The 15833-nt window shown below is 35.6% G+C and overlaps 1 protein-coding gene across 1 annotated transcript in view; it reads right to left on the bottom strand.

The window, feature by feature from the left end:
- Positions 1-15833, bottom strand: part of MYO3A (myosin IIIA) — a 2697794-nt gene that overhangs the window by 880317 nt on the left and 1801644 nt on the right. The window contains exon 17 of the mRNA XM_044064554.1: positions 2671-2797. Within this exon, the coding sequence (XP_043920489.1) occupies positions 2671-2797 (127 nt within the window). The remainder of the gene's footprint in view (positions 1-2670; positions 2798-15833) is intronic.

Consider the following 15833-nt stretch of genomic DNA (forward strand, 5'->3'; position numbering starts at 1 on the left):
CAATGATCCTCCTCCTTTGAGACTGCAGTGAATCTGGTACACAGGACTATGATCCTTCCCTTTGAGACTGCAGTGAATCTGGTACACAGGACAATGATCCTCCTCCTTTGAGACTGCAGTGAATCTGGTACACAGGACTATGATCCTTCCCTTTGAGACTGCAGTGAATCTGGTACACAGGACAATGATCCTCCTGCTTTGAGACTGCAGTGAATCTGGTACACAGGACTACTGCAGTGAATCTGGTACACAGGACTATGATCCTTCCCTTTGAGACTGTAGTAAATCTGGAAGACAAGACAATAATCCTCCTCCTTTGAGACTGCAGTAAATCATGTACACAGAAATATGATCCTTCCCTTTGAGGCTCTCAGGAATCTGGTACACAGGGCAAATAACCTCCCCCATGATAGTCTAGTGAAGTTGCATAGCCTTGAAAAGCCATGTTTTTCTTCAAAAATAAATTGTATACTTTTCTTATATTAACCCTTTAACAAAACATAAAAGAATTTGTCATCTAACTGACACATACCATAGTCTAACTGCTCCTAAAGACATTTAATTTATATAGCATTTACATAACCCAATAGTACTGACATTACTTTAAAGATAAAATACCTACAACTATAGCATTTTTACAATACTGACATCACAGAGGACATTAAGTATCCCAAAATGCTACAATATATGTTTATATTTTAGATCATAAGGTACAATGTGTGTATGTGTGCATATATATATATATATATATATGTATGTATGTATATGTATATATATATATATATATATATATATATATATAGATATATATATATATATCTATATCTATATATATATATATATATATATATATATATATATATAAATATATAAAAATCTCGGAAATGAAACACGTTCACTCAAAGCAATGAATGCGGTAATGTCAATACTTTAAATTCAACATTATCGACATTACCCAACTTACCATGACATCCAGTGATTTCCTACAAATGTTTTGCACAGAAGAAAGCCCTCCTGCCACCCCCACAACCCCTGATAATTATATATTCCAACTCTTTATTTATTTTATTTTATTTTATTTATTTTTATTTAACATTTGTTGACCGGGAATGTCCGACTAGGTTCCACAGAGCCTGTTTTCAGCGGAGGCCCGGGGAGAAATGCTCCAGATGCATGTCTTTGGAAGACTCTGAGATTATACTACAGTGAGGAAAAAGGTAAATTTCCTGATCCCCACTGTAGTGTGATCTCCAGTCAGAATGTCGACCTCACAACAGTGAATTAACACTAGCATTTGCTGTTGTGTACTGAAATATTTTCTGGGTAGGCAATAAGTGAACTTGAAACCAGCCTTTTGACCATCACAGTTCACATAACTGCCGTCCAAAATTGTGATAGTAAACCTCTCTCTCTCTCTCTCTCTCTATATATATATATATATATATATATATATATATATATATGTTGATACTATCTTTCTCTTTTTCTCTTTATATATATATATATATATATATATATATATATATATATATATATATATATTTATATGTGTGTGTGTGTGTGTGTGTGTAGATATATGTATATATATATATATATATATATATATATATATATATATATATATATATTTACATACATACATATATAGATAGGTAGATGTATAGATATAGATACACATATATTTATTTATATATAAATATACATCACACACACGCACACAAATTCATACCATGCACAAACACACACAAAAATAAAACAATCCACACACAGCTCTACATTAGTCGATGCCTGGAATGCACACAAGCTGCACTCATTCGGTGCAGTCAGTGTTAATGAATGGATGTACACTGATGGAGCTGTGCAGCACTGGAGTATTGGAAAGACTAAATTAATCTGATAAACTGTTTAAGTTTAAGGGTGTGTGTGTGTGTGTGTGTGTGTGTGTGTGTGTGTGTGTGTGTGTGTGTGTGTGTGTTGGGAAGTGGGGCACAGTTTTCATGCCTGTTGGTTTTATTCATTCTTGTATTTATTTGTTTATTTATTTGTTTATGCATGTATTTTATTTTACCAGGACAGTTCACTGATCTCAATCACAAGAAAAGAATGCAGTGATAGAAAAGCACAAACACTGGAATAAACAATCACAAGTATTGCACAGATACATTGTTACTAATAGAATCTGCTGTATTTACATTCATTAAAGTAAATACTATGAATGCAATTTCACTATGTGTTTGGCTTCATACAACAGAATGTGGAGAGATGTGCACATGTATGTGCTCACGCACACACGTTTGCATAGTGTTCTACATATGTGAGCACAGCATTTGACATTGGGGTAATACAGCCTCAGTTATAAGATTGTGATGCAGCAAATATGCCAGTGACAGCCAGTCCTCAGTGTGGCCTCTCCAGTCTTAAAAGCTAAGTACCCTATATGTACTATCTACTTAACAGTGCAGTGTATGAAATTCACCTTCTTTATTTTCCTTATATACTTTTCTTTATGAACATAAATGCTGTAGACCTCTACAGATTTATAAATTCTTCTATGCTGTTTTGTGGATTGCTTCATTGGTATCACTGAAGAGAATACGCTGGGCGAGGAGCTGTCTATGTCTTTATAAAATAGGTAGAATCATTTCAAAGTAGATATGATTTTAAACTTACCACTTTCTAGTGCAGTTGTGTTAGAAATATTACTCTTGTCAGAAAGGTGGTCAGATGAAACTGAGGAAAACTCAATGTTACCCACATTCAGAATTGCAGCCAGTATGCTGTATACACTCCCTAGTTCCTATAAAAGAAAAGGGACACACTGACACATAAATAGATGTTAGTGTAACACAAAATGTGTCACATAAGTTTTATTAATTCCTTATATTTGATGATTTATCAATACGTACATCAATAACCTTCATCAGAGTGGCACATGAATTCGTTCTTTACCATCTACAATAACATGATACAATAAACATACAACTGAACTGTCAGTAACAGTGAACTGGCAATTTTCATTTGCAGCTAAGGAATATGACATATAAAATGTTGAAACGGTATTTTAAATGCATACACACAAGCAGCAGGATATGCCTGAATATCAACAATGTCCAATTTACAAGGGCTTTAATATACTAGTTTTCTTATATATTATATTGTTTATTATATTACATTGAGGATCAGTGGTTTTATGCTTCTGTATTCATTGATTTATTTATCTGAAGACACATTATTGAAAAGCTTTTTAAGCCAGAGAAGGTGCATTTTTCTCTCACTGTCAGCCATCAGGACTTCCTCACTAACTGCTTGTTGTCTTTGTCTTTTACCTTTTAGTATAAAAGTCAGGTGATTCATTCTTCGGCCATGGCAAAAGTCCTGGGGCACAGCAATTCCCTAACATCACCAAACAACAAAAAGACTATTTACTCCCCTTCTATAGTGAGTTTTGGGAGCTATCAGGCCTTCAGTCATGAGGGTCTACTCCCTTTCTGACTAACATCCCCACTGCAGTGGCTCGTACCTACCATATAACTTGCTTCCAGAAAGGGATGTCACACGCCTTAGCATGCACATTGGAATATCTCCTCAGTAATATAACAGTGTCAGTGGTGCGACAGGTAGAAATTTTGCCTTTGGTGCAGAAAGTTGTGGATTCGATTCCCACACAGGTACATCAATTGCTGACACTTCTATGCAGCATTAGAGAGGGTGCTGCACTCCTATGTGCCTCTTCCTTTGGATGAGATGTTAAACCTGTATCCCATCTGCTTGAGTTGCTGGTAACCCAGGTGAATGTAGAAGATCCCTCAGCACCTATCAAAAAGAGTAGGGGACGTCCCTCAATGCCCTGGCCAAATTTTCCCTAGTAGTATAAATACCCCCTCAGGTGTCTCCTGACAATAAGCTACTAGCCTAGTGGGACTAACTCAGTCAACAAAGGATAAATAAAAAAATAACTTCTGGTTTACAGCACCTGACATGATGGCTGCTACTGAAAATCCTTCAGTACTTTTGATGGGGAGAGTGGGGCAGTAAATCAGCCAGGATGAGCCAGGTTTGGTCTCTAAATCTCACTCTCCTTCCTCAGTCTCAGTCTTTCGAACAGTTAGCCTGCTAATTAAACTGGAACAATCAGGGTCAGATTCAGGGCTTCATCTCTCTGCTTCACAGGGCCAAGGCAAGACACTTGCTTTTTTGTTAAGAAATTTAATGAAATGGCATATGACTGGCCAAAGACTGTTTAGACACATTGCTTAAATTATTATCTGACATGTGCTTCATTCCAGTCTATTAAGACATAGTAAATATTAACACCATGCTGAATTGCTTAAGTGTGTAAGTAGGCCACACTGCACATTCTCCTCCAAAACCATACAACAGAATTCTATTTTTTTTCAGATAGTGCATTACTGATAATTACACAATACAGTTTGCTTTATATCTTTCTGCACTTAGAGAATGAAACTAACCTTTGTAGAGTTATTACTTTTTTTTATAAAAAAATAGCAATATATTTAATGATTTAAATTATCTTTGTCAAAGAAAGGTTTGAGAAAAGTCAAAACTACTTGCCAGATTCATATTAACCAGTTTTTGACAGAAAGTTAGTGCAGGCAGAGCTAATCAGATTTGCTTTTATTTTGTTATTATTCATTTATTTATTTGTTTACTTATTTAGTTACATTTGTTGATCGGGATAGAGCAGTGATCCACATAACCGATTTCTGTCTCAGGCCAGGTGTAAATACACAAAGTAATAACATATATTTGAGCAGCTAGAACCTGAAATGAAATATTTTGATGCAGTGCTCACTGGATAGGATTAATTTCAAAACAAACATCAAGATGAAATGTTTCATATTTAAATAAGGCAAAGTACGATGGATGAATTCAACCATAGAGTTAAAGTGATACTAGAGCACAGCTACAGTTGTATAATGATAATTCATATACAGTCCAAGAAAAAATGCTGTGGGCAAGCAGTCAGGATGAGTATAGCTGTATGTTAGAGTATGACCTGATAGTAATTCCTAGGAGTGAGGGATAGGGTAGGCCTAGATTTGACATTGTCTTAGTTTATGCAGGCTATTTTCTGTAGAATTTTACAGTGAGAATTGATAATTCTTCCATAGAAGCACACCCGGTGAATAATTAAAGGAACCTGCAAGAGATCCTGTTCCCATGACCTGCTATATTATGAGTCCTAGACATGTTAGTTGTGATGAGGTAAGACCTCATTTTCAGCTAATTTGCATGTATGTGTATAACATTTACTACCAAGACATGTAGATCATTGTTGATCTGCAAGGCACAGTAGTAAACTGCTGCTTGTGTAGGAAGTGGCACACTGCTCCCAGTCACTCCTGCACATGCAATGGTGCACAAAACATGAACACGCACACACACACACACACACACACACACACACACACACACACACACACACACACACACACACACACACACACATGCATGCACACACACACCACAGTCCCCATACCTTTCTCTGACTTGTCTGACCCTGGTGGATCCCCCACCTCGGATCCCCATCCTGAAGTCAGTGCCATTAATGCAGTGTAGCTTTAAATGTATCCCTGGTTCATAGTGTTTCCCTCTACCCCTTGATTCTCATACCACTGTTTTTATAACACAGTAAATGCTTAAGATTTTTATCTTTTTTAGATACAAAACATGGTCTTTCTGTAATAATCTTACAAAGTTCATTATCTGAACGTAATATAGTCCAGTTTTTCTCTATAATATTCTTTATTTGTTGTGTACACCTATTAAAATTTGTAAAACAGCTAAGAAACCAATTCCTGTTACCCATTACATCTTTATTATTAGCAATAGATTTATTATACAACCATGGACAAACCATTCTATCACGTTCAGAGACTACATGTTCAATATTCTCCTTAACTAGAGTAGTATTATACCCACTAGAGTGAAAGTCATTTGCCATATGTTCTAATTCCTTTCTGAACCCATCATCTCTAGTATTTAACCTGCTAGCATGTAGTATTTGACTTTTCACAACCCCTTCATAAACATGTCAGGGGTGCATGCTATTAGCACGAACATTTCTTGTCATGTGAACATTTTTTCTATGTATCAGTGTATGCAGTTCTTCATTAACAATACATAATGTGATATCTAAAAAAACTAATACTTTCTTTCAAAAACTTTAAATCAAATTCAAGCAAGGCTATGGTTTCATATAATTCTTGCACAGAGGTTTCCAAGGATCTACTATCACCCCCCAAAGAAGGATGATGTCATCCACAAATCTTTTATAAAATTTTAGCTAACTACTCTTGAAAGTAAGACATGATGTAGTTATATCATAAATATAAAGTTCTTCCCATCTTATTAACACCAACTTAGCATAACTATTTGCCACTGGGGTGCCCATAGCCACTCCCAGTAACTGGTGATAGTAAGCCTCTCCAAAGGAAAATACATTTTTTCCAGTACTGTCTTTAACATAGAGCAAATATATGAAATTTTACTTGGCAGTTAGTCACTATGATGAACCAACAGCTCTGTTACATACTGAATACCAATATCATTAGGAATAACAGTAAGTAGAGATTTTTATATCCATTGTCACTAATAAAATACCATTTGCCTTATTGACATTCAAATAGCTTTTCAGAGCAATAAGAAAATCACTATCTGTCATAAAACTGTTACTAAATCTTAATATTGGTTTCAGTTGCTGTTCAAGATATTTTGATATAGCTGTTGTTACCCATCTCCTTCCCGATACTATGGGTCTCATGGGTGGGGAGGATAGATTCTTTTGTATTTTGGGAAGGCCATATATTATGGGGCAGATTGGATGAGGAGTATATAAATAATTATACAAGTCCGGTGTTATTGTATCTTCCATCAGTCATAAATAAATGATTTTACCTTATAAATCATGTTATTTGAATAATTTATATTAATTCTCTTGAAAGTATGATTATCTTCCAAAAGTTGTAGCATAGACTGACTATATTTTGTTACAGCCATTACTACAGTTTTTCCTCCTTTATCTGCCTGCATTATAATAGCATCATTTCTAAGCCACAATTTAAGTAGCAGTTTCCTTTCATCATTATCTAGGTTAAAATCATTATTAGCTTTGTTCTTAAAAAACAAATAAATATCATTTTCACACATTTTAAAGAAAGCACTAACTGTAGAAAAGCTGTTAGGTATAAAGGTACTAGCTCTCTTTAATGTTCCATCATAACAACCACTTTCATTTTTAAGTTTCAGGTCCACATTTCTCACAAATAATCAAAGGTCTGTTAAACAATCACTCAGACATTCATCCTTTGATGGAATTAATGTAAAGCCTCTATCCAGAACTTTCAATTCAACATCTTGGAACTGTACACTAGATAAATTAACCACAGTGTGTCCAATAACATTTAGTTATTTTTGCTTCAAGTTACTGCTCTTACCTTTGTATGTGTATTTGGTCCCATCTTCATTGGTATAGCTGGTTCTCTGATCAAGCCCCACTTCAGAGTCTTTCCTCTGCTCATAGATCTCACTGGGTGCTGTATCTGTATTGCGAGATTCAGTTGTACTTTGTTCATTCCTTAAAAAACAGTATTTTTTTAGTCTTGCGCCTTATTTTTCATATTATCCACTTTCTTTAATAGTCTTTTCCACTCTCACTGTTTCAGTCAAAGTAGCACAATATGAGTCTTCCATTGCGGGTCTGTTTTCTTCCAGAACATTACCTTCACACACAGAGAAAGAGTCTAAAGCATTAACTGCTTCCCTTATATGCGTCGGGACATCACTGATGTCATTACGATCTACTGTATTACTTGTAATAGCTGCACCAGAATGAATAACTGAATTTTGTATTACAGAAATTTGTTTTGCTCATTTTTCAGAGAAATTACTGTACTGATGTTCAGTCTTTGGCCAGGAGAATATATGACCGTTTTTAAAGTCATTTAAGTCTCTGACAAGTTTACATCTGTTCATAGCAATCAGGGAGTTCTCAAAACTTTTGAAACAGTCTAACATACCTTGATACTCTGTCAGCATAGAGTTAACCTCAGCTAAATTTACAGTATATCTTCATACCTATCTATATCTGAGTTGAGGTCAGCTTCAACATTAGCAAAATGTTCATTCATCAAAACCATATAGTTAGCACTTGCATGTAAATTCAGTTCTTGCCATTTTTTTCAGCAGTTCAGGATAGCTGGTACCATACATAGGCATTTTAGTCACTCTAAGCTCCCTTGGTATAATGGCCATTTCAAGGTAAGCCATAAATGTTAACTTCTGCCATTGTAATTTCTTATGCTGTTCAACAGTGGACTCTAATGAACGCAGCTTCTTTAAAAATTCATTCCTGTGAGCATTCGGGGAGCTGGTGTTAGCTTCATTAGCTGTCCTTATGGATGAAGATATTAGGATAAATGGATTTTCTCCTACTGTTAAAAGGCCGTGGCATTGACTATTACTCATAGTCACAGTCCCAATATACATGGATAAGCCGGCTGATAAGTATGTCTGTGAGGTGTGCTGGATATCCAAAAGACTAACAAGAATATCCCAAAAAAATAAGATAACCAGCTAAACAGACTATACAGTAGAATTAAAACAGAAAACCAATAAACCAAAAAGACCGACCGTCTCACAAAATAATACATTTATTCAATAAACTGCAACACTGTAAAGCTTTCGAGTACAAGACTCTTTCTCAATGCAACAGTTTAAAACATCAGTTCAGCATTTTATATAACAATGTAAAATCACAACTGGCCTACCAATTAAAATTAATTAGTTCAATAAAAATTAACCCTTTAGTAACCAATAAAACCACAAAGGACATAAATAAAAATATTATAGAAAAAATTATCATACAGCATTAAACAATAGAATGATTTAACTTAAGTATAGGTTTAATACTATTTATTGTATTTAAGCCAGGTAGAGCATCTACCCTAAAATAATTTATCCATCTATATTCTACTGCTTCTGTAACAGTAACAATATACGCACCCCTATGATTTAGATCTATCTTTTGTAGCAGTATATACATGAAGGTGTTCATTTCCATAGCAATGAATATGCTTACATAAAACATTTATATCTAGTTTTCTATGTATCTCTGACATATTGATGCTATCCTATCTTTTAACTTATTATTCGTTTTGCCTATATAGAAGCCTATTTCTCACAGTTGGCAAGGTAAACCACATTTTCAGTATGACAAGTAGCAAACATTTGGAAAACAAAGTTCTTTTTAGGATGGTTTGTTCAGCTGAACACCTTCATCATCAGGTCCTGGCTCAGATGGTAGACACAATGAGGGGTAGGGACTCAACTCAATGAGTTGCCTGAGGAGATTCGGTAATTGGCCAATGCAGATATCCAACTTCCTGTTGATATGCCCCTACCCACTATTTCTTCCAGCTACTGCTGGGCGACAAAGGTGTCACCTCCAGTGTCACTGCTAGTGGCTAGTTGAACTGTAGCGCTATCATTTGCACGGCTGGCTGCAGTGGCTAAAGTAGGGGCTACCGGATGCATGGAGGTGACAGCAGCAGCCTGGATGTGGATGTTGGGGATGTCAGTGGTGGTGTGTATGTGACACAGATGTACACATAAAAAGAAAAAAGTGACTCACAGCAGTATAGGTTCCACAGTTGAAAAAACAATCAACACCAACCCTAAAGTTGTAATGAAGGTAAGCCCACAACCATTATCATATGCACACTAAAAGATGCATTAATATATTGTGCTGTTGGTACATTTTTTAAAAATTCCTTTGGTCAAACACATATGTGTTAGACAAATGAAGATTTAAAGAGAAAACATGCAGCAATACCAAATGTTTATATGACAATAAACATTCACCTGAATTTGTGTGCAATGGCACAATGCACAAGCAAGGGTCGAGAACTGAACCCAAAATCTTCATAATACTCCTGCACATTCTATTTGGAGGTTGCTGTTAAACATACAGCAATATTATCAGACCAGGTGTAATAAGAAATGGAGATGTCAGTTCATACATAATTGTACTTGAAATGTTTTATCTGGCATACTTTAAAGTACAGCAAACATGAAAGCCAAACAAAAATGATGTCAAAATGGTCCACTAAAGATGGAATGGAATCCAGTGGCATCGTAAGACATACTCTATAACCAATGCCTTTACATGCTGAGGCACATATGCTACAGAAAGCATCAGCCATCCATATTACTACCTCTGAATATTGATCTCAAATGTCAGTGCCAGTAACATATAAAATGAGGGGTACCATCTGACCCTCTTTATGCAGGACAGTTGCTATGTTGGCAGTTGCGTTCTGTAAAAAAGCAAGGGAAATAGACCCTTCATATTATGCAAAAAAAAAAAAAAAGATAGATTCCTGTTGCAGTTGCATTAAACTATTACATTTGCAGCTAAAACACTATAATATTATAGGACACATCAGAATTAAGTAACATTCTACAAAAGTGAGTTGAGCTGTAGGCAAAAAAAGTGAAGCCCAGTCTTTTTCACTGCTTGCAGGTATGGTTTGTACTGTAGAATATTATGTTTCCATAAAAAGTCACACTTTGGCCACTTGATATGGCAGTGACCCTATAGAAATACAGTACCTTTCCTGACTACAGGTATAAGTGAGCAGATTATTATCATGGACACCTATACTGCCTGTAACAGGCATGCTTACTCCAGTGATCTCTGACATTCCAGCCTCCTTCTGAGTAGTTGCACTTTCCCTGGAATTGTATCAGGGGCTGTGGAGAAAGAAATGGAATTGTATTAGATATGTGTGACTTTTCATGTGAAGGCAGGCCTGATATTACTTACAGGTGGCCTGAGTGCTCCACCCTTGGCAACCCATCAGCCCTGGGAATTAGGACTGCACCTCCTAAGGTCATTCTAGTGATGGAGACATTGTTCTCCAATGTGGGGGATTCCTGTGGCACATGTTAATGTCTATCCCAAGCTACTTTAGCATCTACTTTTTACTGAGTTCCTTCTTAGCCCTCTTCTTTGAGACTCTGCCAAGAATTTTGGTGTAATAAGTAGAGGAAAGTCTTGAATCTTTCACACACCTCCCTTGTACATAAAAAGCACCACTGCCGTCTGTCTCAGATGTCATTATTTAACATGTGAGAAACTGCAGAGAGAAATGGTAGACAATTCACGGTCACTCCCATTTGCAAGTATGCCAACTGCTATACAATGTGTGATAGGACCAGTAGTGGGACTGTCAAATATATACAATGCATCACAGTGTCTAAACATAGCAGTTTGAGGTATGAAGCATGGTAACCCACTTTGTTTTTATATGCTGCTAGTGACTCTACTTTCTTGCGGTGTCATGCAGAATTTCAGATATCCCATTCAGATCTATAAGCTGCACTGCACATGAGGCCTGCAGTTGCCCAGGCATGTGCATGGCACTGAGGGCACTTAGCACAGTGTTTGGACACTCTGCACAATGCAGAAATTGAGCAATTTGGACACAACAATGCATTCAGACCTCTCTGCATAATTATCATGCCCAAAAGTGAGAGGAAAGGTACTGAGCCCCATTTCACTACAGAAGAATAAGGGGAGTGACAATTTAGGTTCAGATCTCAACACTTGCCTCAAGAACAACATTTGCTTTACTTTTAACATGGTTAGTCCCAACATTATCTGCATAACTTCTTAATCTACTGTGTACTGACAGTTGCTCTGTTAATTAACCACATGTAAAGCTATGACAAGACATTTGGGGGTTATAAACAAAAGTTAACTAAGAGAAGTATTCCTAGGACAGGTAAAAAATATTGTGAAGTCTAAAGGGATGCACATACATATGCATTTCCTCAGTCCACCTGTGTGAGTCATGGGTATAGGCTTGTAATGTCTGTGTGTGAAATCAATTGACTGCTGCATTCTTTATTACACTGCCTGCCACATTTGTCAAACTGTTTTTAATAATGCCAGATCATACTGACATTATTCAGGAGAGTTGTAATAGTACTGTGGGGAACATTTAGTCATTACTGATATTGGGAATGAGAAAAACAAAACACTGATACAGCCCTTGGAATTGGTTACTCATTTCTCATTACAACTTGCAGAAACAGGACCAAATGGAAATGAACCAGGTGTTGGTAATAAATCAACCAGATGAAGTTACTGCAGGTAGTTTACATGGGAAGGCAATACAGGAAAACCACTGAGATAGTAAAATTAAATGCTCTAAGCAGAAAGGAAAAACTAGTAATTTTGCTGCAAAGATAGTTACTGGCATGTTAAGGGTAATACCAATTATAGTTCTGGCAATGTTTCTTACTTAACAACATAAACAGAAATGGAATGATCTAGTGGTTAGCAAAGGACTACAGAGTTTGCAGGTAAATTCATATGAAAATGTACTCTGGAGGGCAGGAGAGGTGTAAACATAAGTAGTACATTTTATATACCTTAACAGAATCCTCAAAAATTCTGGAAGTTATAGCTTTATGGAAAAGAAATGTGTTTAAAAAAACATGCATGCTAATGATAGAATGAGAGACACCTCAGGAAAATATAAGGAAGCAATATTATTTCAGAGATAGCAAAGGAGAAAATATTGTATGTCCATGGCATGGTCTCTGCAAAAACTAATGAGGCTAACCATATTGGAAGAAACTGAGACAGATTAAGACAGATATGAAACAATTCTTATCTGAGGTAAATGGATACAGAATGTAGCTTTTCATGAACTGACTGCCTATTGTTATAGGCGAGAAAACAGCAAACCAGAACAAAACATCAATACATATATGTCATTGTTATTTATTTATTTATGTTTTTGTTGAATTATAAGTATTTATTCACAGCAGGCTTCAACGGCACTCATGCTGAAACAGTGTAAAAAATGATACAGAATAGATATGCTGAAATCTGGGTTACCGTCGGAAATCATATTTTTACTTTAGACTATGGCAGATGATAGAATACATGTAAACAAATGAATAATCTTTCCTATCTTCACACATTAAAACATGAATAAGTATTCTAGTGACAGACTGAATATCTTTCTTCACTGCTGGCAGCACTGGCAAATACATTCAGTAAGGGAGGTAAAGGGAGGTTACGCATCTCAACAGTAATTTACTATCACTGGGCAGAAAATGTGACATCTGACAGTGTTTCTACAGGCTTAACTATGACAGTTATCCAGATTATTTGCACTTAGGAACTCGTATGTCTTGAAATCCTTTAAAGTTACACCTAGATAAAGATTTATTAAACAAATCACAAAGAGGTATAGTAAAATGAATAATACACTGAAACAGGTAAACCCAATGACAAATCCTAAAGCATACTCTCAACCTCTTAGCACAAGAAATCCAGACAAAGTCAGAAAGAAGGGGGTACAAAGGCCCAAAAATAGGAATGGATTTTAAATATTGCTCCTATAAATTTAAAAAAGGATAGTAGGTTTTGCATTATTATGTATTTCATGAAAGATATGAAGTCTGAAACTGAAATGTTTGTCATTATTTAATACCATGTAGTAGCTTCAATACTCAATGATTTGCCAGAAAACAACAAATTTTATAAAGAACAGACAGAAAATATAAGGCAAAAATCTGGACATTCTGCCAAAATCTGGGCAGTTAAAAGTTGTGACTTAAAGGGTCCATCACTCATGCTCTGCTTGAATGTATCCATGGCAGAAAGAAATCAGAGGATGAAAGCATGAGAACAGCAGACCTTAGAACAACACAAAGGGGTGCACCAAGAACAATCCCAATGGAGAGGGTTAACCTATGTAACAGTTAGTATTAACCTGTCATCTCACAGTGTATAACACTGAAAAGAAACAGTAAAATGTTTAGTACAGTTGTCCACATGACTGACAGCAGCTTGCTGAAAAGTAAACTTGTTTTGCAGATGTATTTAAGGAGAGAGTTTCTACAACCTTTTGTCCATCCCTGCTGTACTCTCATAAGCCCTCTGTTGTAAGGTAAAACCCACTGTAGTCCTTTATAGTAACTCATGCTAATGCTGCTTTTTCCCCATGAGACAGCATTATTTCTCTTCTTTTACATATTAGGTTTAATCTTTATATCTTTATAAGTATGTTATCACCAAACATTTACCAGCTAGAGAAATAGCCAACTAGAATGTCAAACAGAGAAAGATCCATGCAGAATGATCAAAGGAAGAAATACTCAAACAAAATTACCTGCTTACTATGTTTCCTCATTTACTGGTCTTTTACCTCTGTCTATCTATATGTGTGTATATATATATATATATATATATATATATATATATATATATATATATATATATGTATATATTTGCATATATGATGATTTGAATATTTTACTATATATTTATATGCTCTGTTGTTTTAACTTGTAAAGTATACATAGCTTCATGAAATTCAATGGTTACTTCAGAATAAGTTTGTGTAATTTCAGCTTTTTCAGGATTTATATAGTTAAATTGTAGGCATTTGTATACTCTATTGAGAAGCTGTGTAATTGTCTTGTTTTATACTATAAAAGTACTTGCTTTAATATAGTTTTACTATTTAGGAGAATATATATTTAAGGAGCACCTTCTGTGTGGATTCTGCATGTCCTCCCTGCAGTCGAGTGACGTTTAAAGACATGCAGGTGGGTGCATGCATGAATGGGCGTGCCTTCTTTGAAGGTTGGGCATCGGGCTGGCAACTTGGCACCGTAAAATCCACTAACAATCATTAGCGGACCGGAGTTCTGCTGTGGCAAACCCTAACTGGGAAAAGCCGAAAGACATTACTATATATTTAAGGCATTTCCTGAGTTTTACTTAAGATGTATTTATCTTTCTATAGTTCTATTTATTGTTATATTTATCAATTTTTTGATATACTTGCACTATCCTTTTGAAATCCATTACCTAATACAGTATTGCCAGTATCTTACATGCACAGTTTCATTAATTTTAATTTAATTTACTTTACGTGAGAAGACTGGATGACATTTGTCTTTGTCCAGCCACAACTGTGTGGCGATGGTGAGTAGTAGCTGCTTTAGGTAGGAAAGGAAGAAATCACTATAATTGCCAAGTCGTTTTTGTTACAACAAAATGACAGATACATTGTTTTTATTCAGCAAGCCTGCCTTACGCCTAGTAGAGAATGCATCAAAGATGGATAGGATTTTGAGATCATCAGGTGTTGTTTATTTTCAGTTCAGTTGAAGATATTGCCACCTTGCATGACTCTCCCATTTTTTTTTAACCTTAGATGCATTTTCAAGTTAAGAATGCAATCCAATAAACAAAACTTTGCAATGAATAAACAAAAAATGTCCTATATAAATACCTCTCTAATTTAACAGTGCTATAAAGGAATTAATGTGCCTTAACTTATATAAACTAAATTTTAAGCAAAATAAAATAATCATAGCAAATGCACTTAGATATATTATATCACTAAAAGAAGGCTAGGATTCATGACAAGCATGTAGAGCTAACACTGGAGGGATTCAATGCATGACTCATCTCCTAGCTAAATACTTCAATTAGGAAATGTCGAATAGCCAAACCCTGAGCATCAGAAATTAGTAAACCTAGTGCCCAAAATACAGAACAACAAATGAGTAAAATATAATTATTTTTACAAGGGACCAATCCCCTTGCAACCCCAATATGGGGGATAAGTCCCCAATGCCCCTGAACTTATATATGCCAACTGCATGGTTGCAACAATTCAAAGAATAAAGAATTCTCCCAAAAAATTAAATCACTGCCGGTGTACACTTAAAAATTACACTGAGGATGAAATCCTTAGGAAAACTGACATCATAGTTTT

The sequence above is a fragment of the Protopterus annectens genome, chromosome 3.part0 (genome assembly GCF_019279795.1).
Source record: "Protopterus annectens isolate FY-2018-M chromosome 3.part0, PAN1.0, whole genome shotgun sequence".
Classification (NCBI taxonomy): domain Eukaryota; kingdom Metazoa; phylum Chordata; order Ceratodontiformes; family Protopteridae; genus Protopterus; species Protopterus annectens.